This window comes from Paroedura picta, chromosome 6 (assembly GCF_049243985.1).
Source record: "Paroedura picta isolate Pp20150507F chromosome 6, Ppicta_v3.0, whole genome shotgun sequence".
NCBI classification, from domain to species: domain Eukaryota; kingdom Metazoa; phylum Chordata; class Lepidosauria; order Squamata; family Gekkonidae; genus Paroedura; species Paroedura picta.
The window spans coordinates 64,250,998-64,275,857 of NC_135374.1; the positions used below are offsets into that span (position 1 = coordinate 64,250,998).

General features: G+C 44.5%; 1 protein-coding gene and 1 pseudogene across 2 annotated transcripts; one reads left to right on the top strand and one right to left on the bottom strand.

Moving 5' to 3' along the window:
- Positions 1-1,455: 1,455 nt before the first annotated feature.
- On the bottom strand, positions 1,456-23,910 carry LOC143839991 (uncharacterized). Of its 2 annotated transcripts, none has more exons than XM_077342846.1 (6): positions 23,342-23,910; positions 19,195-19,232; positions 17,529-17,666; positions 14,652-14,675; positions 13,246-13,392; positions 1,456-4,464 (listed from the first exon to the last, which is right to left on the bottom strand). In XM_077342846.1, exons 1-6 carry the CDS (start codon positions 23,353-23,355, stop codon positions 4,439-4,441), a joined length of 387 nt encoding a protein of 128 aa, XP_077198961.1. In that variant the 5' UTR covers positions 23,356-23,910; the 3' UTR covers positions 1,456-4,438. The 2 variants fall into 2 exon arrangements, with proteins under 2 accessions (XP_077198961.1, XP_077198960.1); XM_077342845.1 differs by having other exon boundaries at positions 17,316-17,666.
- Positions 8,804-9,231, top strand: LOC143839990 (small ribosomal subunit protein eS25-like; annotated as a pseudogene).
- Positions 23,911-24,860: the final 950 nt, after the last annotated feature.

Consider the following 24,860-nt stretch of genomic DNA (forward strand, 5'->3'; position numbering starts at 1 on the left):
TTCTTTATTCTTATAGTTTTATTCCACCCTTCCCAGAGGGTTCTGTCATGTCCCCCCAGAGTCATCACTTTGCTGAATCGAAAATCTTGAGATTAAGCCTTTCATCACAGGAAATATATTCAATTCATTAATTTTCTTAATTGTCCTCTTTTGCACATTTTCCAGCTCTGCAATAGCCATTCTGACACAAAGCCATACAGATGCCTGGATTGTTAAGATGTGATTCATGGTAAATAGTTTACATTCATAAAGATAATAGATCTGGGAGACAGTTTAATGAAGTGAAGTCCAGGAGTACCTGAACAGGAAGACTACCTTGTAATCCTTCATACTCTGTTCTATGACTAATGAAATGAGACTCACCACCTCTATATCCAGCTGGCCAGCCCCACTGCTGAATTGCTTTGGCAATTAGGAGATTCTTCCTTATGTTGAACAATCTCCCGAAGGAATGAATTATTTCCCTTCCTTTTCTGAGACCCTATGAAATTCCAATTATCTTTCCATAAACCTCACAACAATGAATATTTTAGCAGTTTGTGCGAGTGTTTGTCTTCTAAGCTTTGAAACATTTTTGGAAACTCTTCAAAAATACTCTTTCCAGTTTATCAGTACCCTTAACTTCATTTAATTTATGTTTGTAGTTCAGATCTTTCAAACCAGAAAATAGTTTTGTTTTGCTTCTGAATTCCTAAATTCCAGATAATAATAATATTCACTGAATTTGAAGACATGTCAATGTTCACATCATGGAGCATCTGGAGTTAATCTTGCTTTTATTAAAAGGTGATCAAATAAGCTTAAAGACGAATAGAGTAGGATGGGCCACATCTTCCTGTGCTAACCCATCATCCCTTAATCAGAGAATCACAGCACAGTCCTATGCAGTTACTCCAGCCTATCGACTTTAGAGGGTTTAAACTGGAATAAGTCTACACAGGATTGCACCGAGAGACGCAGTTTGAATTCAGTATGATCTAGCAGATACTTATGCTTTCTGCAAAAAATGTCAAGTAGAAGCCCACTCAGTGGGCTTCAGAATTATGTACAAGGTCCTAATTTTCACCATAAACTTGTTCAGATTCCTGTTATGCATTGGAGGCTGAATCAAGCAGACACAGCTATAGACACAGGTCTTTACGCTGCAGTAATCCTTTAATAAAGGCGCCAGAGTCCTATTTAGGAATGTACAGATGAAAGGAAATATCTGGATGTTGAAAGAAACAGCTGCAACTGCTTAGAATTTTATTTCTCTAGGGCAGTGGTCCCCAACCTTTTTATCACTGGGGACCACTCAACGCTTGACAATTTTACTGAGGCCCGGTGGGGGAGGGGGTAGTTTACTCCTCTACTCTCAACTACTGCCCTAACGCGCTCTGATCGCTATGGTAATGTTTAAACATCCCTTCAAAATAAGATGCAGACACGCCACAACAATGAACATAAGGAACATTTTATTTTCATGGAAATTTTAACTCGTGACAATGACAAATCAATGGGAACCCTGAGCTTGTTTCTCTGCAACGAGATAGGCCCATCTGGGAGTGATGGGAGACAATGACACCCGAAGTGTGTTGTAAAGGGCCGGGGGGGGGGGAAGGCATCCTTTGCGGCCCACCTCCAATTAGTCGACAGACCACATCTGGTCCGCAGCCCACAGGTTGGGGATCGCTACTCTAGGATACATTCCTGTAGATTTCTGTCAGCACCAGGTAAATCCAGGAGTCCAGATATCTTCCTAGGGGTACAATGCACAGGTCCTGATCTTTCACATGGCATCAAATACTGGAGAAAGTAGGTATACCATTCACATTAATTCCCATTATTATCACTGGAGATCCTTGTGTACATCAGACGCAGAACTGCCTGTCAGTTCTGCTTTGTCAGCGTCTGATAAACATTCACATTACTCCTAAATCTGCCATTTTTTGACAGAAGGGATCAAACAGCTGTCACTGAGTGTTATTCATGTTCTATAAAAAGGGTTAGACAAAAGCAAGACAAACTTTATCTGAAAACAAACTGACTACATTATCCATCACATTCATATTACAGAAAATTCACAGCTCATAGATTAGCCATTAAGGTGGTAACAAAGAACAGTTGCTTAGGAGATAAGGGGTGGTGGTAGTGGTGAGAATCTGCCAAATGTTCTCCCACAGATGTACCTTGAAAATAAATATGAAATTAGCTTAGCAAGAATGTGTACCTAATTATTGCACATTTGGAGAACATGGATGTATACAGTGTCCATGAATGCGTATGTGAGAGTGTAAAGCACTGTCAAGGCATAGCTGACTTACAGTGACCCCAGCTTTCAGGTCAAGTGAGAAACAGAGGTGGTTTGGCATAGCCTTCCTTGGCAGTCTTCCTTGTACTGACTCTGCTTAGCTTCTAAGACCCAATAAAATTAGCCTATACTATGCTCCCTTCCCTCAAGCACTCATTTTTGGAACAGAGCTTTCAGGTACATAATTACTTCTGAGTTTTCAAAACTGAGCGACATGATTATTTGTAGCAAGAACATTAATGGAGTGCTGTGAGATCTGAAGTAAAGGAATGCAGAACTTCCAGCTGGATCATCTCAGAAGTTTGTAAGACATTTTAAGTCTAGGCCTTGTTCATCACAGAAGTTGGGGCATGTGTACGAAGTATGCCAAAAATGCATCTGCATTGATTCATGAAAACCAAGCTTGAGAATCCTGTGATTTTACTTGAAAATCAAAGAACCGACAAATGCCAATATATGAGAATAAGCCAGGCAAATGCGATCATGACAGTACAGACAAAGTTAAAATCTGGTCCCTTCTTAGTTTACAAACACTGCATGTACTATTCAGCAAACTGATCTCATCTGATCATCTCTGCTTGCTGCATTTCATATCTTCTCCTTATCTCTCCCATCAGTCTCCCAGACCTAAAGCTGGTATATCAGTAACACAAAATAACCTATAGCTACTAATCTGAGCCTTAATATTCATTCTAACATGCCTGTTGTACTTCCCACTTCCTTGAAAGAAGAGAACAGCTCTAAATAAACAGATGGATGTGTACACAGGGCTGATCCTTGCACTGAATGTATCTTTATTAATAATTAAATTTTTCTTAGGTTGCTCTACAAAGGAGTCCACGGCAACATACATGGTTCCTGCCACCCCTATTTTATTTTGACATCAATGCTGTGAGGCTGGTTAAGAGTATGACTCCTCAAGGTAACCTCATGAACTTTATGACAAAATGGGTCTAGAGTCACACAATCTGATACATTAACCATGCAGGCTTTCAGTTTGCTTCTTTATGTTCAAGACCTGAAAATGTCCATCACCAATATGGGTAACCTGGGCACAATCTTTAATTTACTATCTAAATTTGCAGTCCTGCATATCTTCAGCTCATTCAGATATGGTGGCTGTACTGAAGTGAGACAGCCGTCCATTAACACTGTTTGTGAGAAGTCGGTGGAAAATGTTCCACAACTTCAGTCACTTTCTGGCTTTCTACTTCCTCCGGTTTTAATTGTGCTATTGAAACAAACCTTATTCACGCTCTTGTTACTGATGACAAAGTGGAAACTGACACAAACATGCTCTTGGTTCAACTCCAAAAAATAAAACACAGTAACAACTCAGCCCATGCCTTTCATTTTCTGGCAGAACTTCTTAGTCTTCAGCAGTTGCAGGACGGGCAGATACTAATGTGATTCTTGCCAGATGTTCAAGCAACAATTACCAGCACAGTTCCCATAAGAAAAAGTCTCTAGCAAGAACTGACAGAGTAGCCATATTTCCAGCTAATTATCACACACCATTCCACCATGGGAAGGCTAGCTCACAGAAATCCTCCCTCTTGACTCCACTGCCAAACTTTAGGCTCAAGAGCAGCTTCCCTCCAAGGATCTTCCTCCCACTCTTGTTGCACCCACATTTGGAATAAAGGTGTTACATGCAATTTCTGAAGGACACAGAGAACAAGCTCCAGCTCTGTGAGGGGACATACAGAAAACCACCTGATAAAGGATGCTTGGCCATATAGGCCCTGCACCAACAACTGTGTCAGTCCGCATATGAAGTACACATTCCTTCCATGTAGAGTTGTTGTGATAAACAGAACTGCCTTCCAACAGCTCCTCTGTGTCTGTGTGTTGACATTCTTTCTGTGTCAGCCTTTGTCTCTATCAAAGGAAGGGTATCCTCCTTGCTGTCTTTCACAGGATTTAATATACAAGTATTATCTTTACTCTTCCAACATTCAGCGGGCAGTAAAAGTTTTCCCAACAGAAGGGCGAATATTAGTACTAGTTCAGCAAGTCCAAGACCAGATCCAGATCTGGTATTTAGTTGCAGTTTGTGTTCTTCTGCAGAACGATGGACAATCACAAATACCTACCGCTGTCTTTGAAAAGTAGCACTGTGGTTTCTCTCAGTGTCTCTGCAGCTTTCTATGACATATCCACACCAACAGGAGCTTCAGAAATAAAATGGGAAAATGGTGACAAAAGAGCAAACCATGAACAATTTCATAGAAGAAAAAAATAAAATAGAAATCTCAGTACGGGATCCACTAAAACTGACTCTGCATACTAGGATTTGTATGCTGGGCTCCTTTGCCCTCTCTGAAGTTTGATTGTCACTTTTTACACACAAGGAGAAAGTAATAGAGAAGTACTTAAATTCTACCCATTCCTACAAGAATAACACATTTACAATTTGTATGTAAGCAATAATCAAGCCTCACAAATACTATCATTTTCAGGACAGTGAATTCCTCTATCACATTTTAGAATATCATCAGCCTTCATGACTGGGGATTTCCACACCATAGAAATTTTTCTATCCACACATTTTTTCACTAGTGTGTAAATTGGAGATTTCCCTCCAAAAATTCCAAGCATTCTTCCAAAGGATGACAGAAATAGTTAGAAAGAAATATTTACAATGGATAGGTTGCAAGTAATGGAGATAAAACCATCTGTGGCTGAGAAAGTCAGAGAATATTGCACAAGCCTGTATTTCCTGCAGAGATTAAAAGTATTTTCCCCCATATATACCCATCCATAGAGCACAATGCTAAAGATGTGACAATTATTTGCAGTATTACTGAAGTCTCCAATAACAATTCTTGCATTATTCTTTGTTTTCCCATAACTCCTGTAAAACCACATTGAAAACAGTCAAATAACATGGCAAACATCCAAGATTTAGTTAGGAAGTTGCAAAATATATATGAGTACATAACCTAGATAGAGATCTGAATGGATTTGCCAAAGTAATGCTCCTCTTTTATTATCTATGGATGGATGGATGGATGGATGGATAGATAGATGGGATGGGGAAATAGTTTCTGTGAATTCATTATACCTTGCAATGGAAAGTTGTCATCTCCTTTGAGAATCGGTGAGTGGTCTATATTTTGCCAAGTTTCCCATATAGCAATGGTTTGTTCTTAGAAATTAGAGCTGGGCAATTATTGGGTTCATGTATGACTAGGAAATTAAACATGTTCACATTTGACATTTCTTCCAAACTACAAGGTATGGTTTGGTTTCCATTTTCAAGTTCCTGCAAGTCCAGTTAGGAGGGCAGAGAACAGATAATACTTCGTAGTCTGTTATGTGTGAATCTATATAGGCCTAACAAAATATTGGGACACGTTCCTTATTTGCTGTAAAATGTGGGTATTGCTGTAAAGTGTGGAAGCAGGACTCTGAAGCACTACAGTTTGACAAAACATCCAGAAGGCCTGCAACAAAGCACATGCCATTATTGTTGGCCTACAAGTCTTCCACATGTGCTTACTCAGGTCTGTTTTCCTCACCTCATAGCTGTTGAATGTACAACATGTCCCTTTCACTTTCCAAACCCGTCATGCAAACTACAAACCAGGTAGAGTAACAAGAGGAGAGCTTATATACCAACATGATTCACAAGAGGAATCTCTAGCTATTTTCACTCCTACTTAGTGAGCTCAGCTTCTCCCCACGCTGTCACTGCATTTGACAGGTGTACTTCAAAGCAATACAAGTGCCAATCTGCTTATCTGTCTTGCACCTTTTCATGTAATTCAGGAGAGTTGCTTTTTTTTGTTTGTTTTGAAACCTGAAATGTAGATTTTTTTTCAACTAGCTATTTTCTGTCACCTTTTTCCAAAATCAAGGCTTTAAAAAAAAGCTGTTTACTCCAGGAAGGGGTAGATAAGTCTGTTAACATCACAGATGCCAATCACTACGCTGTGTGTAGATGACTTTTCCTTACAAACACCCAGGCCCAGGGGACCTGAGCTTGATCCTGGAGAGAATATTTGCATTTTGAACAAAATGAGATAAGTACATTCCGAGCATGACTCACAAATGTATGTTTGCGCACAGCCTCTATAATGTCGCTAGTTCCAGTTCCATTCATAAGTCAAGTACTTTTGTGAAAAAAGTAATCTCAGCTCAATTCTTAACTGGAGAACAGCATCTGTGTCATTACATTTCCCCTCCATTTAGATTCTTCTCTTGAGCTTAAGGGGAAACTTTAACATCACCACAAACTGATTCTAGAAAAAGATTAGGGCTGTAACTGTGCTTATCCAGAAAATGCCCTATGCGGGCCAGCGGCATACCAGAGAAAAGCTTCATCTTTTGAATTTTGACTGGTTTTGCAACTCTTAAAGGCAAAAAGTCTGTGTCAGGGGGGAAGAAATAGGAACCTTAAACTGGAAAAGTGGAGTAAAGAAATAAGTACTACCTGTCTATTAAATCATTCATGAACAATATATGGATAACTGCATGCTGGTAGGAATGAAAACTTGGCAAATTTATTCCCAGAGAGAAAGGCAAGTTACCGTATAACACAAAATGGACAAAATGGTGCTGGACAAAATGATGCAACATAGAGCTCATCTCACTGTCTAAAATTGTACTTCTTTTATGATGTAAGGAATTATTGTTGTTGTTGTATTGATTACCCGCCACTCTCGGCATGCCGGCTTACACAATACAATAAAATACAATCCACAATTAAAACCCCATAAAAATTTAAAAAATACAAAACCATACGGCGGAAGTAATAACAATCTATCTTAACAACCCAGCTACCAGCCAAAGGCAGCTTGGGGGGGGGGGTATGACAATCAGCTATGCCAACAGATGGACCAAACTCCTGGCTTGGGGTGTGATAAGGTGTGTCCCAGCCAGGGAGGGTAAATGCGCTTCCTGTTCTATCCCCTTCCCACCCAGCCATAGGACCTTTGTCTTGGAAGGGTTAAATTTCAGGAGACTCTACTCAAGCCATCCAGCCACTGCTTCCAAACATCTGGCAAATGGTTCTGGGGGAGTCCGGGTGGCTGTCCCTGAGGAGATAGAGCTGGATGTCTTCAGCATACTGAATCATAGAATCATAGAGTTGGAAGGGGCCATACAGGCCATCTAGTCTAACCCCCGGCTCAACGCAGGATCAGCCCATAGCATCCTAAAGCATCCAAGAAAAGTGTGTATCCAACCTTTGCTTGAAGACTGCCAGTGAGGGGGAGTTCACCACCTCCTTAGGCAGCCTATTCCACTGCTGAACTACTCTGACTGTGAAAATTTTTTCCTGATATCTAGCCTATATTGTTGTACTTGTAGTTTAAACTCATTACTGCATGTCCTTTCCTCTGCAGCCAATGGGAACAGCATCCTGCCCTCCTCCAAATGACAACCTTTCAAATAAAGGGGGCTATCATGTCCCCTCTCAACCTCCTTTTCTCCAGGCTGAACATTCCCAAGTCCCTCAACCTATCTTCATAGGGTTTGGTCCCTTGGCCCCAGATCATCCTCATCGCTCTCCTCTGTACTCTTTTAATTTTATCTACGTCCTTCTTGTAGTGACGCCTCCAGAACTCCACACAGTACTCCAGGTGTGGTCTGACCAGTGCTGTATACAATGGGACTATGACATCTTGCGATTTTGATGTGATGCCCCTGTTGATACAGCCCAAAATGGCATTCGCCTTTTTTACTGCTGCATCACACTGCCTGCTCATGTTTAGTTTACAATCCACAAGTACCCCAAGGTCTTGTTCACACACAGTGTTACCTAGAAGCGTATCCCCCATCCAGTAGGCATGCTTTTCAATTTTCTGTCCCAGATGGAGAACTTTACACTTATCTTTATTAAATTGCATCTTGTTCTCATTTGCCCATTTTTCCATTGTGTTCAGATCTCGTTGAACTCTGTCTCTATCTTCTGGAGTATTTGCCAGTCCTCCCAATTTTGTGTCATCTGTAAACTTGATGAGTAGTCCTTCCACCCCCTCATCTAGATTATTAATAAATATGTTAAAAAATACTGGACCGAGCACCGAGCCTTGAGGTACCCCGCTACTCACCTCTCTCCTGAGGTACCCCGCTACTCACCTGATGAAACACCATTGACAACAACTCTTTGAGTGCGGTTCTCTAACCAATTCCCTATCCACCTAACTATCTGAAAATCCAGATTGCAGTCCTTCAATTTATGCATCAGAACATCATGGGGAACCTTATCAAAAGCTTTACTAAAATCCAAGTAAACGACATCAACCGAATTTCCACGATCCAGCAAACCTGTTACTTGGTCAAAAAAGGAAACCAGGTACCCCACTACTCACCTCCCTCCAGTCTGATGAAACACCATTGACAACAACTCTTTGAGTGCGGTTCTGTAACCAATTCCCTATCCACCTATCTGAAAATCCAGATTGCAGTCCTTCAGTTTATTCATCAGAATATCATGGGGAACCTTATCAAAAGCTTTACTAAAATTGGCACGCGGCCCCTTCCTTTCGGTCCGGAAGACGCCGCACGAGGCAGCCGCACTCGCCGCCGCCGCTCCGCCATGCCTCCCAAGGACGACAAGAAGAAGAAGGACACGGGCAAGTCGGCCAAGAAGGACATGGACCCCGTCAACAAGTCCGGCGGCAAAGCCAAGAAGAAGAAGTGGTCCAAAGGGAGAGTCTGAGACAAGCTCAACAACCTCGTGCTCTTCGACAAAGCCACCTATGACAAGCTCTGCAAGGAGGTGCCCAATTACAAGCTCATCACGCCAGCTGTGGTCTCCGAGAGGCTCAAGATCCGAGGCTCTCTGGCCAGAGCTGCGCTCTAGGAGCTGCTCAGTAAAGGTCTGATTAAGCTTGTGTCCAAGCACAGAGCCCAGGTGATCTACACACGCAACACCAAGGGGGGTGAAGGCACCGGCTGCTGGAGAGGAAGCTTGAGAAGGATCAGAAGTGATGCTTAAACTTTTGTCAATATATTCCTAAAAATAAAATCAATGTCTCACTAAAAAAAAAAAAAAAGCTTTACTAAAATCCAAGTAAATGACATCAACCGAATTTCCACAATCCAGCAAACCTGTCAAAAAAGGAAACCAGGTTGGTCTGACAGGACCTGTTGGAGACAAATCCATGCTGACTTCCTTGGATCACCAAATTGTCCCCCAGATGTTTGCAGATCACTCCCTTTAATAGCTGCTCCATTATCTTACCCACAACAGAGGTCAGACTCACTGGTCTGTAGTTTCCCCGAGTCATCCTTCCTCCCTTTTTTGAAGATCAGAATAACGTTTGCTCTCTTCCAGTCCTCCGGGACATTTCCAGTCCTTAAAGAGGTTCCGAAGATGATGGACAAGAGTTGTGCAAGTTCTCTGGAAAGTTCTTTGAGCACTCACTGATGACAATCCAGCTCCAAACTCAGGACCAGCTGGGCCAGAGGGCGCATAGAAAGGTTGAAAAGAGTGGGGGAGAGAACTGCCCCCCTGCGGAACCCCACACGAGAGTATACAGGGGTACAAAAGCTCATCCCCCACTGCCACCGGTTATGGAGAAAGGAGCATAACCAGCTAAGAGCTGTACCCCAAATCCCCATCCTGGCAAGGCGGTGGGCCAACAAATCATGGTTGACCACGTTGAAGGAGGCAGCCCCCCCCATCCAGCTGGTGCAGGAGGTCATCCAATAAGACGACCAGTGCCGTCTCCACCTTGTGTCCAGGATGGAAGCCCAAGTGGTATGGATCAAGAGATGAAGGTTCCTCCAAGAATGCCAGGAGCTGGTCCACTGTGGCCTTTTCAACTACCTTGCCCAGGAATGCAAGATACAAACCGGGTGGTAGCTGGCTGGGTCCCACGGATTCTTAAGGAGAGGGCGAACCACTACCCCCTTCAGCAGGTCAGGGAACTCCCAGAGGACAGGGAGAGGTTGATAATATCCTTGAGCTTACCCCCATTCCGCTGCCCCCCCCTTTAAGTAGCCAAGACGGACAGAGATCCAGGGAACAAGTGGTAGCCCTCACTGAGCCCAGCAACTTGTTCATTTCGGGTAAAGAGAGCCATCTGAAGCCATCAAACATCACCTCCAAAAGGGGCTCTATTTCCTTTTCTGTATCAACCATGGTGGGAAGGTCATGGTGGAACAAGATCTTATCCGCAAAGTAGCTCGCTAATGCCTCACAGGTGAGATCCAATTTACTAATATTTTGTTGCTCCTTCTCAAGGGTGGTAAGAGATCAAACTACGCTAAATAACTGAGCTGGGCAAGAGCTAGCGGACACAATTTCTATGGCAAAGTTTTGCCACTTTCACTGCCATCTCATACGCCTTCATAAGCATGCAATAAGATGTTTTTGTAGCTTCATCACGAATTTTCTGTCACACTCACTCTAGTTGTCTCACTTCCCTCTTCCTCTCCCGAAGCTCCCCAGTATACCAAGGAATCCATTTGGGTCAAGGGTAGAGAGGACGTCTAGGAGCGAACTCATCTATGGCTGCTAACAGACAGAATTACCAGTCCTCTACCATCACTGTCAATGAGTCACCGGGTCCCACAGAGCATTCCGGAAACCAATTTGATCCATAAGTCTCCATGGATGGGCTAAATGTCTGGGGTATTGCAATGCCCCAGCAGCCACCACCTCTAGCAGGTTTAGCTGGGCATCAAGTGGGACATTGGGTGGGCAGTACACCAGTCAGATGGCCAAGCTCTTGGCTGAGTCCCAACCAATACCAACACACTCCTCTCTATAAATCACTGGCGACAGGAGAGTCCTGTATGAGAAAGCCTCCTGGACCATGATTTCCAAACACACACACACACCACTATGGATCCAAGACTGGTGCAAGAACGAGAACCCAGGCGAGGTTAGGTCTTTCAGGGCCACCATTTCACCCTCCCAAGCCCAGGTCTCCGTCACGCATGCAAGGTCTGCCCCAGACTCCACGAAAAAAATGCCACATAGTTGAGGCGTTAATTGATCTTGCATTGCAGAGCACCAGAACTGGATTCTAACTTCCAACCTCACATATCTGGGGATGGGATGGAGGTTAAAAGAGAAGCGAGCGCACCCAGAGCCACAGCTGTGTCTCCATGGCTGGGCCCCATATAAGCTCCCAGCACTTTCCAACCTCCACTCCCCACTGTATTGCCCCCAGCCCTAATTGAGCTCCCCCAATTAGTGTCTCTTCTCTCTGCATGTTCTCCTTTGGGGAGAGTAGGCAATCACCGCACTAACCCCATTACCTAACTTATACCTATGTCACCAATACTAATACTCTACCCTAACCCACTCTTCCCATACCCACCCTAACTAAATCCTCCCCAACCCCCCAACCCCTCCCTAACCATTTCTTTCTAACCGTTGGCAACACTAACTCTCTGGCAGGGTGAAAACTGACCAGACCCCGCCTGCACGCAGGCAGTGGTCTGGCACTCCCCCCACCAGACCCGAACTGTGGCTAAACCCACCGAGATTGGCCCCCCTCCTCCCTATATTACCCCAGCTTACCCTCAGCACCCCATAGACTATTGGCAAAACCCTCAGTCCAACAGAACAAAAATGCAGAAAAAGAAATTCCCTGCAGTGCTCCTTGTCAACAGCAGATGGTAGTGCTGGCTCCTCAATATCCACTCTTCTAACAGTAGACTGCTTAATTGTAGAAGCTCTAGAGAAAGAACTCCTCCTCTCTTCTCCACGCAGCTACTCAACCGATGTTGTAGCTCTCTACTCGAGGCGGGGGTCGCCAAACAACGCTTCTTGTCCCATCCTGATGTTAATTCTTCAGGCTTCTCCCACACGCCACTCTCCTCCAGCGGGATCTGTTCCCCGCCCTTGGCTCCTGCATCCCGGCTGTGTCCTGCCACAGCGTGGCAGCCAGGAAACCAACAGGGCAAGGAACAAGCTCAACTGGGCTCTCACCTCCAGTGAGCATGGGGATGACCTCCTCCACAGCATCACGATCTTCTGGAGCTGGTAGGCAGATGAAAAGGCTGGCACCCCCCTGCATTCCCGGGGGGGCTTCTGGGAAGGGGCCATCTATGTGGAGTGGGGAGAGGGGAGTAAGAGGGGGAGTCCAAAAATGGCATGGCTGCATACCACTCTCATAAATGTGGCCTAGCTCCTCTGCTGGTCACAGCAATTCGAGAAGACTTGCAGCTCACGTCGGAGCCCTTTCCCCATGTGGTTGTATCTGTGTTGGGGTAGCCTCCTAATGCGAGTCCAAGGATCTTATTGTGCAGTGGGCCGTCGTCTCCACCCCTCTATCCCCCGTTCCTGCACTGTCCTCTGCACTCTCGCCTGTTCTTCTTTGTCTCTCCAGTTCCTAATGGGTAAAACAATCCTTGCCTCACAAAACTGAGGGCCAGTAAAACCACATCCAAATGTCCAGGGCAGGAAAAAAAAAACCCTGAGGCTGGCAGAGCTCTAAACCTCAGCATCTGACATTGCTGCCATCAGCTTGTACTGGCAATGAATTAATGTCACCCGCATCATAAAGGGAAGAAGGTCCATCTCTGCCAGTAAGCTACGTAAAATAAAAAGAAGAGACTCCCATGCCTCCTCTTGAAAACAACATCATTCCATTGCTGCCTAGACAAAATACTCGCCATACCTCTGCCACAGAGAAACCCAAGCATTGTGAGTGGAAGAGGAAGAAATATGGTTACATTACTAGGGTCTGAAGGCCCAGTCTGAATGGCAAGTCCCTACTGTGACATGGCCTAATTATGCCATTTAATTATTTTTCTTCCATGACTCATGAGTTTGTATGGATGAGATGGAACTGGAATACGTGCATGTGTGCAGATGTGTATAGATGACCCTGCATGGTGACATACAAAGATTTTTTACCAGAACCAGAGGACTTATTTTGGACCCATTCAGAGGTCCTGGGTTAACCATCTGGGCAGACCAAGGTCATTGCTCCCCCTCCCCAACACCAGTAGAGGCTTGTTAACATTCTTATGTGCTTACTTACCAGCATATGCTCTGTGATGAGAATGCTGCCTTTTAAATAGGATCCATATAATGATCATTATAATTACAGCAGCAGCTACAAGACAGCTAATGACAATCTTTTGTTTGTTGTCATTTGTAACAGAGTTGGGTGTGGGTGATGGCAAATCTGGAAAAAAAAACCAACCAGTGTTAGTCAGCATGGAAAGGAACACAAACACTGACCATAATCTAGTGAGCATCCTAATGCATGGCTAAACACTTGCCCACACATTCAGTGAAGTCCCCCCCCTGCCCATTTCTTCCCACAGTGAACAGCTGCCTCCTGTAGCACCACCTAGACTGCATCATTCTTTCAGAATTTCCTTTGACTTTCAAAAACTATCACACAGCAGAATTAGAAGCAAAGCCTGAAATCAAAATCTAAACATAGCTTATGGACATATGAATGGAATTAATAAGGGACCCAGCTTGCTGGGGGGTAAATGATAATGACTGGAGAAGGCACTGGCAAACCACCCTGTATTGAGTCTGCCATGAAAACGCTGGAGGGCGTCACCCCAAGGGTCAGACATGACCTGGTGCTTGCACAGGGGATACCTTTACCTTTTAATAAGGGACCAGACACTTTCATGGATGAGGGATTGTTTTTCCCTTCCTCTTTTTTCAATATGTTTCTATACATGTGTTTTATTATTGCTCTGGTCTAAGACTGTTTAAACAAACAGAGAAACCAACAGTGAAAACCAGACACAACACTTACTAAGCTGTACCTCCTACCATTGCCTTTCTGACAGCATCCTGTGCTGGGTACCTGTGACTGATCTACCTTCTACCTTCTTCTTTAACAGGCCCATATAAAGACCTTTTTCCTTTAAAAAAGTTTGAATGACATTAATATTACACCTTGCTTCCACAGGTACTATCCACAGGGTTCCTAGGAATGTTTCCCAACCACACACTAGCCAGGTACTGACCAGCTGAACTTTGGCAAAGTAGCAGTGACATACCATGTCACTGAGTTTCTGGGAAGGCTAAAAAAAGTTTTGCAGGAAGGGAGGTGAGGAATTATGGAGATTTCCCTTTCTTTATTTTCTGTTCCAGCTGATGCATGAAATAAACAACTAGGTCCAGCCCCTCTTCTGTCTCCTCAGATGCCTCATTCCCACATTTTCCTGTACTGATACAATGGAATATATTGTGGAGATAAGGCAGTGTATAGGAAGTATCTTACCCTAGCAACCATATTCCTAAACAACATAGAGTTAAGACAGGAGTGCTAGGGAGGCTGTCCCAAAATCAGGGCAAGCTGAGAAAAAAGACAAGATGGAAGTCCTAGTATCTAAAAACAGTAAGAAAAATACACATGTACTTCCTTACAAACACTGCATACTAATGGTATAGATAAGCTATAAGAAATCAACTTACAGGTAGTATTTTGGCTTTCGTTTGCTGAAAAAGAACAAAAGTAGCATAATTTTACCACATGTTTCCACCCAGTTGGGTTTGACACTTTTATGACACAAAGATAACAGGAGGAAGGAATTTCTGAACAACAACCCTTGTAGGTTTCTACTGGCCCTGTGGTGTGGCTTGGGGCCTGCTTAAGCTGGAAGTACCAACTATGAGTCTTACCAAAGAACCAGAAATGAAGGAAGCAATGGCATTTTGCCCATCTGAGTCTACCTTTCAAATGGACCACACAGTTCCTATGACACGTGCCAGAGGGCCAGCGTGGAATCAGCACAGGATCAGAATATCACTTAAGGGGCATCATTTTAGGTAGTGACAATAGCAAGATGACATGACATGATTTATAGACCGTCCCCCCCCCCACCATCACTAGTATAATTGCTGTTGTTTATACTAGTTTTTCTTTGTTTTAGCTCCCTTGACTCCTGTCAACATTAGCAAATTGAAAATTAATTTAAAAACATTAAACCACGTGGTTATTCCAACTGAGTGATGAGAGTAAATAAACCATGTGATCAAAAAAGGTGGATGCTTGTAAATAATTCACATTCTTGAAATTGTTTATATCTCACCATTTGGGTTCAATAACTTACAGTATGGCAAAGAAATAACACAAATACAATAATACATCCTTATCCATGGTCTCCTTATAAATAAAAGGGAAACAGCCTCGGGGAATAGACTGTCCGGCCGTCCATGTTGGAAATAGGGCCAATCAGCTGTACCCTGATTGGGCCTGCCCCTACAGCTCCTGCCCTGGCCGGTAAGCACAGCCTGTGCCTCACAGAGGCTGCGGGTATGCTTGGTGGCCTGGGGGAAGGCCGCACAGGTTCGTGGGGAGGAGGACTTCCCTCTGAGCCCCCAAGCATGCCCGCGGCCTGGGAGAGGCTGTGGGTGTGCTTGGCGGCCCAAGGGGAAGCAGCCCGGGTCCGGGGGGTCTTCCGTGGGACCCAGGAGTCGATCCTCGCCGCCTTGCGGCGGCGTGGGAGGGCCTCTCAAAGCCCACTCTTATGAATGGGCTTTGAAGCTACTTTTAGCAATAAAAGAGCACCGACAGCATCTGGTCAATCATCTTTCAAAAACTGGGCAAATAAAAACATCTTCTCCTGGCACCTAAGAGACTCTTGAGAGGATATACGGGCAAGCAAGATACTTTGCAAATAAACGGCAGCAGGATGCTCAGAATTTCCCAAAACCCACCACATCACTTGAAATAGCTCTTTCTACTGGCTAGCACTGGGCAGATACAAGAATGGCAGAAAAGCATTATCCCTAAATGTGAGCAACCCATTTATGTCAAATTCTGGTCTCCTAAGGGTAACCTGGAAGGGGAGAAGTGGTGAGGAAGGTCCAACAAGTTTTATTAGACGTGTTTCTATTGGTCTCAAGCATAAGTTTGGCAGAAGAGCTCTGTCTGGCAGGCCCTGCAGAACTTGGTGAGCTCCATCAGGGCCCTGATCTTCTCTGGGAGCTCATTCCATCAAGTAGAGGCCATGGCTGAGAAAGTCCTGACTCTGGTCAAGGTCATCAAGCATCCTTCCTTTGGGCCGGGGACCTTTAGTCAGTTGGTGTTGGCCAATCGTAACACTCTCCAGGGGATGTATTCAGATAGGCAGTCCCTCAAATACTGTTTTAATTCTTGTGTATGGATTTTATTGTAAGCTGCCTTTACTATTTACATTTAAGTTGAAAGATAGGACATAAATAAACAACAAATTCAAGGTACAGCTTACAAAAGGCTTTCATAGCTGAGGGCTATGAAAGGAGATGATAGATGGCTAGAGCAGCTGTGGCACAAAGATTTGTGATGAATCTGACATGACACAGGTTAGAGCGTATTATAAAATCTATGCCATGGAAGGGATGACTGTGAAGAAACAACACTTCTTCACCACCATTGTCTTTGCACAGTGCAGGCTTGTGGAACCCTTCTGAAGGCTCAGTGGCCTGTTGGGATCTGACCTACAAGAAGATGCTGAAATCTCCCAATATCATCAGCCTAAGAGTTGTCAACAACCGATAAAAGCCACCTCCATCTGGGAGATAGCTACACAGTGGAAAGTCCAAAATCCTTTATTTTACTTGCATGTTCAGTACTAGCACAAACATTCAAATCTATGTCTCTCCCAAACAGGGATCCTCAAGAGGCAGATAGATTCCCAGCAGATCACAGCAACCCACTCTTCCATGCTGGAACATTACCAAGAACAAAAAGGACACAAATAGGTGTCTATATTCTGTGCCCCCATTTCATCCACCTAGGCCTTGGTTATGCAAGCCAGTTTGGTGTGGGAAGCTGTGTGAATGTAGCTCTTTGTGCACAGGGTGTGGGGAAGGGCTGGCAGGAAGGTCCAGTCAGCAACAGAGGCTTCCTACATAGGGAGCTGCATACATGCATCGCAGAAGAACGAGTGTAGTAAGGATCCTACATACACTAGCACAATGTTCTGGCCTTAAAGAGCTCTGCAAAACTCAGAAACATGCTTGGTTTTAAACATGTATATCTATACAATCTTTGTTTTCAACACAGTGTTGCAAAGCAAGAGGATTTAAAAGAGTCTAACCAACCTAGCTGTATCACTAATCAATTCTTTGTTTTGAAGAGAGGGAGGTCCTTACCTGCCACTAGAAGATTTATCCATCCTTGAAATATCTTTTGATACTTGCCATTCTCTTTTTTCTGTATTATGCACTCATACGTTTTTTTGTCATCCAAAGTGACATTCAGCAACTGAAGATGCAAGTATTTCGCCTTGAGCTCAGTTCTATTCTTGTAACGTTCGCATTGCTGTGGAGCTAGACCAGGAAGATAGGCATCTACTACACACTTACTATTGTCCTTAAGTTGCCATTGTACTCGGAACTGATTGAGTTTCAAGTCATTTCCAGAATAACAGCATTTTAGTTCAACAGCTTTTCCTAGTATGCCCGTCTCATTCTTACATTTCCCATGTGTATCATCTGCAGAGACTGAGAGACAAAAATTACATCACTTGTTTCTCAAATACATCTTCAAACAATCCAGGGTTGCACATATCTGCTGAGCCATCTTTCCTACATGCTGGCAGAAGTCCTCTGGTCACCTGTTTCGAGTGCTGCATGGTGTCTGGAAGATGAAGACTTCTTCTAGGGCTGACATCAGCATTCCCTGAGGTGGGGGAAGCTGCTAGGACACATTGTTGCTGGTGGGGCCCTCTACTGATGACTCTCTACAAACACATACTAGGCACCCAGCACCATCAGGTAAAGGGTGAGCAGGCGGTGGGAGCAGCTTTGACAGCACGTGGTGGGAGACCTTGCAAGTAGGTAGGGAAAGGCTCACAGACAGGTGGGGGGACATATGGGGGGGCAAGAATGGGGGGGGCTAGTAGTGGGCACAGGGTCCATGAGCACTCTGCCCAGCCCCCACAAAACCTGGAACCAGTCTTTTTCTATGAAAACAAGAGCTTTTCAGACAGTGGTTCTGGCCTTTTAAAATGGCTCACTATTAAACAGAGCAATCCTATGCAAAAAGCCAGCATGGTGTAGCAGTTAAAGGGTGGCAGACTCTAATCTGGAGAGCCAGGTTTGATTCCCCACTCCTCCACATGCTGCCAACTGGGTGATCTTAAGTACCTCACAAAGTGTCTGTTGTGGGGGAGGAAGGGAAAGGTGCTTGTAAGCTGCTTTGGGACGCCTTTAGATCAGTGGTCCCCAACCTTTTTATCACCAGGGACCTGTCAATGCTTGACAATTTTACTGAGGCCCGGGGGGGGGGGTAGTCTTTTGCCGAGGGACGTTGCCGTCACCGCCTGAGCCCCTGCTCTGTTTGCTTTCCTGCTGGCGCCCCTAACTTCCTGCTGTCCACTGGGTGGTGCTGCCAGCAGCAGCTGCGCAGTGCCACGCCGAGGGAGAGCCCCAGCCATGGGGCCACTTGAGAGCACCAAAGGTGAGCCGGCGGCAGAGTGGCAGGGCAGCCCCCGAGGCAGCAGCCGGGGAGGAAGATGAGGAGGAGCCATGGCCCGGTATCGATTGATCTACAGACCGGCACCAGTCCCCGGACCGGGGGTTGGGGACCGCTGCTTTAGACAGTGACAAGGAGGACATAAAAAACAGCTTCTCAATGGGCTTAGAAGGGTATGACCCTATTTAGGATTGCACTAGAAGTCTCTTGGTCCTCCTTCCCGTCTAGAAAACTGTGTTGTTTCAGTACGTGCCTGGAAAGTATTATGTAAATAAACTATGGTTGTGAATTGAGGTTTTATATATACAATCTATATTTTCATTTGTAAAATAATGTATTTAATTATGTTAGCATATCAACCATGTGGAATTTTTCCATTCTGTTCTGGATCATGAACATTAAACTTAAAGTTTTAACTTAAACTAAATGGCACAAGAACAATCATAAGATATGTGTGAATGGAGGAAGATAGATTCACCATGATGGGATAGGGTTGATTTTAAAAGTTATCATTATATTTAAAAGCCTGTTTGGAGTATAACAAACATAACTTACCACCCCCCTGAATCCAAAGAAACATCCAAAGTCCAAGGCTAAAAAAAAAGAGAGACCTGATAAGGTAAAGCATATTTTTACAAGTAATTATTAAATAGATAATATCCAGAAATTGTACAGTTCCACAGAAGAACCACCAGATAGTGAAAGAAATAATGGCATTAGCACAGAGGTTTTCTTTATAGCTTTCCATGCTGTTTCAGTATTTCTTACACAATACCCCTATAAAATATTCCAAAATGTTAATCTCAGTGTTACACATGACATGGAATGAAAAAAAAGACAGAGTGCAATATGGAAGGGCACAATTCTGTTTAGGGCTGACATTTTCCTGGGCCCATTCCCTGTCCAAAGCAAGCCCCTGCAGAGGCCAGTCAAATGGGAAACCAGCATAGTTTATGCCCAGAATCTTCTCCCAGAGCCATAGAGCTGTCAACTGGGTCCAAGGGGGTGGCAAAACAGCTGGGGCTCAACTTCCTCCCAGTGTGTCTGGCCAGTTACAGCCTTCATCTCACCCCCCCCTTCTTTGTTTACTGAAGAACCAACATTTTCACATGTGGGTGTGGCTCCCCCCCACATCCCGATACTAAGGCCAAAAAAGGTTGCCTATCTCTTAAAGATTATAAATGTAGCTACTCCCATACTCCTGAGGCTCCCTCTACTTTTCAGCTTGTAATTGTTCACCACTCCTCCTTTCTTGTCAGTTGGAGGGGACAAACTTCACGTGATAACAGAAAGTGGCAATTCAGAGCAACAGTCTTTCCTCTACTTCCATGAAATTGGTTTCATTAGTTATTTCTGATTTTACTGCCAACATTCCAAACTCTAGCTTCATCCACATTAGGTGGGAAAACACAAGCCATAGTTTGTTGGTTTGAATATATAGTAGAAGTCATTAGGAAAAGTGAAAAGGGGTTTGCCCAAAGTAAAGCACCACAGCTTGTTCATGCATGGGCATCTGAACCAGGAAACAATCAGATGCACTCAGGGTATCGAGGCAAGCCCAGAAGATGCATAATATAGCAATCTTGTTGAAAAAAGCAGCCCTAATTCTAGCCACTGTCCAGACAGAAAAAATCATGGAAACCTACATACATTGCCTTGGATTCTTAGTTCAAAGAAAGGTGGAGCATTAATTTAATAATATTAATTAAATTGCCATGTACAGCATGGGAAGAAAGTATACAAGATCTTCCATATTCGGTGTTAATATGGTAGTATTCTCTGTATTTATAGAACTTATTTTGAGACAAGAAAAATTTCATTTCCTCTTTCACAATCAGTGGTGCAATAAGATTTGTTTTCACACATATTGTAATAAACAACAGTAGATTACTTCCTAATCTGGTCATTAATATCTTTAAGCAATGATGAATACTTAAGTTCTTATAATACTAGCTCCTAATGATAAAGTGAATCTGACCTGTTGTGCAAATGAGTTAAAGACCTACTTTCATCAGTTTCCAAGCTGCTCACAAGTGAAGTCCTGAAACCTCTTCCACAAACCAACAATATAATAATTCCAACTAAATACATATTTGATATGATTGGCCTTTTGAAATGATCCAAAGTGGTATCAATAGATTTTCCTGAAGATCTTATTTATAAATCCAATAATTTCTCAAACTTCTCTCCTATTACTATACTACTTAAAAGCAGAAAACAATAAACAAAGAATAAATTGAAGACATTCGTTTATTTATCACGCACCCTTTATCAAAACTTCTTTTTTCAGCAATATTTTCTACAATGTGTTTTTATAGATCTATATCCAAGTTTATTTTTAGTTGTTTTAATGACTATCTGTCTCAGAGCAGATATTTAGGATGCGGGCTGGCAAATATTCTAAATAAATAACCCATATCTGATAGGTAAGCATGGGTCCTAGGAACCTGAGGGATTGTGTCTGTTAATAATTGTCTTTCCGGGCTTTGAGATTGGCCAGTAGTTCTCTATTGTCAGAGGTAAGGATAGAAGGTGTTTTTTTTCACTGGAAACCTTAAATTGAGTAGTTTGCTCCTTTTGGAAATAAGGCTGTATCCTGATTGGTCTTCTGGCATAATTTAGGAACCTGTTTTGTGAAGTGCCTTGGAAATCAGGCTGAGGCTTCACATACATGGAAAGCCTTCATGTGGTCGCTGGTAAGACTCTTTTTGATGACTTGTATAATAAATCATCTTCTGGTTTTAGTATTAAATCATTTTTATTTTGATTATCAGTTGTAACCTGCTTCTTTTTCTATGTGGTTTGTTGTGAACTTTGTTGGTATAAAGACTGATGTACAAATTACTTAAATTAGCAAATAAAATATAGATATGCTTGTATTATTAAGAAACATGGGGACAGTACATTTAAATGTGTTCAGAAATGTTTGCTGACTCGATATTCTGTTTTTCCTGCAGAAATAGTCTCTTAGAATTCAGTTCTGATGAGGGTCAGTTTCAGTGCAATATAAGGACTCTGAAGCACAGTTTTAGTCCTGCTGAGTTCTCTTACCCCAATGGCACTACTTTAAAGCCCAGGAGACTGAGAGCGGAACACTTCCACACAGGAGTACTTCACAAATACAAGAAGCCTCTCTAGCTTGTGCTTTAATTAATTAGATATACAAATAAAGGAAACATCATTCATTCAGACTTCACATACTGACATGAATCATAGAATCGCAGAGTTGGAAGGGGCCTCCAGGATCATCAAGTCCAACCCCATGTAGAATGCGGGAAATTCACAACTACCTGCCCACCCACAGGGATATCAATGTCATGTCCAGATGATGTGCCCCTCAGAAATAGAATCCCTGGTCAGTCTGGTATGGAGGAAATTTGCCTTCTTACCCAAAAATGGCGATCAGCATTTCTCTGGGCATTCAAGAAAGGGCCACAAGAGCCAAGCTCAGACACAATCCCTTCCGCCCACCCACCACTTACAATCTGCCTAAATTAACAGAATTAGCATTTCACTCAGATCGCAATCTCACCTCTGCTTAAAAACTTCCAAAGAAGAAAAAGAGTTGGTTCTTATATGCTTCTTTTCTCTACCTGAAGGAGCCTCAAAGCGGCTTACAGTCACCCTCCCTTTCCTCTCCCCACGACTGACACCCTGTGAGGTAGGCGAGGCTGAGAGAGCCCTGATATTACTGCTCAGTCAGAACAGCTTGATCAATGCTGTAGCGAGCCCAAGGTCACCCAGCTGGCTGCATGTGGGGAAGCGCAGAATCAAACCTGCCTCACCAGATTAGAAGTCCACATTCCTAATCACTACACCAAACCGACTCTCGAGGAGAACCCACCACCTCCAAGGAAGCCTGTTTCACTGAAAAACTGCACTCACTGTCAGGAACTTCTTCCAGATGTTAAACCAAAAATTCTTTTGAATGAATTTAATCCCACTGGTTCTGGTCTGTCCCTCTGGGGCAAGAGAAAACAACTCCGCTCCGTCTTATATATGGCAGCCTTTCAAGTATCTGGAGATAGTTATCCTCTCACCTCTTGGTTGTCTTCTCTCCAGGCTAAACAGATCAAGTTCCCTCAACCTTTCCGCATATATCTGGGTCTCCATGTCAGTTGCCCTCTTCTGGACTTAACATACAAAGCTGCTCCTCATTTGGCAGGGACTGTTAATGAACAAATGACTTTCTACCAGCACCCTTCAGGATCCCTGCCTTCAGCAGTCCAGCTGACAAAGCAGCACACTTCTATGAACCATAACTGGCACACTTGGGCCCAGTTCCCGTTCAGCGGGAATGCTCAGGGAGGGATGGGGGTCCAAGAAGCCACCCCCCCTCCCCCGCCAGCAAGTGTGAAACCAGGAAAGGTGAGAGTTGCCGTCTTCCCACACTGCTAGCTCTGAATAAAGGAATCCTGCAAATGCCATGATTCTCCTGCATTTCCCCTGCATCATATGCCATGAAGTCATCATAAAAAAGGAAACCCTGTGGCTACATCCGACGCATCAAGAAGGAAATCGAGCTCGACCGAATATGTTTCAGATCGGGGGAATGGGCTGGGGGCTGGGGGCTGGGGGCTGGGGGCTGGGGGCTGGGGGCTGGGGGGTAGCCCTCGGGCGAATCGGGCTCTCGCTGCCTGCTCTGTCCCCGGGAGAAAACTGCAAGGAAAAGCTCGCTCTCTACGCGCGGCGTTCAGCTCACCTCTCGGGTACCATCCTGTCATGCCCGCACCGGAGCCGAAAGAAGCAGGCGGGCTTCCAGTTCCACCTCCAAAGCAGAGAAAGGCTTTTCAGAGGAGAACGACCGAAACCCGGCGGGGATTTCCGGGCCCCAGCGCGCTCTCCGTCCCTTTGCAGTTTGGCCAGAGGCCAGCAGGAGTCGCTCGGCCTGCTTCCCTCAGGTGCTCAGCTGCGCACCTTTCCTTCCTTCCCAGGCGTGTCTGAGTAGGCGAGCGCTTCCGCAGGCGGCGGTTTGGGGAAGACCAAGAGCGGCGCGGCTTGTTTCTCGCAGAGAGACGTCTCCAAAAGTTTGGAGTTGAGCAATCACTGCCCCCCCCCCTTGACCGCCTGGCACGGGGCCCTGCTGGGACTTCCCCCCTGGCTGGGTGCCTGACTTGGAATCGCTCGCGAGGGCGCCTGTCAGCCGCGGGAGCCGAGTCAGTCTCAACAGTGTCGTGCCCAGCAGGTGAAGCCTTTCCCTACCGCTGCAGCTACAGACGGGGCAAATCGTCGCCTGCTGACTGTCTCCTGCCCGTGCACATGCTAAAAGTCTAAGACCCCAGCGGGGGGGGGGGGGGGTGGAGCGTGGTAGGACGTTGGCGAACCCGCTTCAGAGCCACGAGTTCCAGATCAGAACCGGCGTGGAGTGGTGGGGGAGGGGCGCGCGGGGAAGTGCCGCGGTTTCACTTTCAGCGGGGCTCCGGGGAACGGCCTAGAGGCGCCATCGCTTTATTCAACGTAGAGTTTGGCTTCTACAGTGCTACCTAGCCGCAATACCTCTAAGGTCTGTTTCCGCCTTACATTAAACTTTATTTTTCACATTGTTGCGCAAATATCCTTTCTGGGGAAATCCTGGAGCTCTTCACAGTCAGCCTTGGGGCAATTCTGCATGCCATCATTTTAACGTCATACTTTCCATTTAAAAATACTATTTTCCAGCCACTCTGCATGGCGTCGCCAATCTCCTGTCTCCGGCCAGCAAACCGCTCGCTATATATGCCATTTTAAAGCTCGAGTTGGTGAAACCAAAAAAGTGGATTCACCAAACTTAAAAGCGTTATCCCCCAGCAGAAAATCAGCAGGCCAGCAGCCAAAGAACTGTATGGAGGCAAAGAAGTGCTACCTCCACCTCCAACATCCTGCCTTTGCACCTGCCTCCCTCTTCTTTGTTCCCAGGGCAGGAATTTTTTTAAATGGAGAACAGCCTGGAGCAACTAATAGGCGGACAAGCATGCAGGCAATGTCAAAAATTCCCCACCCCCAAAGTTGTAACACAAAGCATGCCTCTCTAAAATCCCCCCCCCAAAAAAAACCCACCAGAAACAAGACTTATTTTTAGAAGTATTTTTAGAAGTTTTTTTTACTTCTTGAAGTATCAAGCTGTGATAAGGGGTGGTGTTCAAAAAGCACAATGCATCTATAGTTAGATGCATATGCATTTAAATGGAGAAGTATTAATTTTTAAAAAATAATTAGCAGGCATCGCATGACCTGTAAAAACG

Excerpts from the sequence above, each read along its gene's own strand:
- LOC143839991 (XM_077342845.1), bottom strand. Across the intron at positions 14,676-17,315 it reads GATAAATCTTCTAGTGGCAG|CAAACGAAAGCCAAAATACT; the intron begins GTAAGGACCTCC and ends GTTCTTTTTCAG. Across the intron at positions 13,393-14,651 it reads CGAAAGCCAAAATACTACCT|ATTTGCCATCACCCACACCC; the intron begins GTAAGTTGATTT and ends TTTTTTTTCCAG.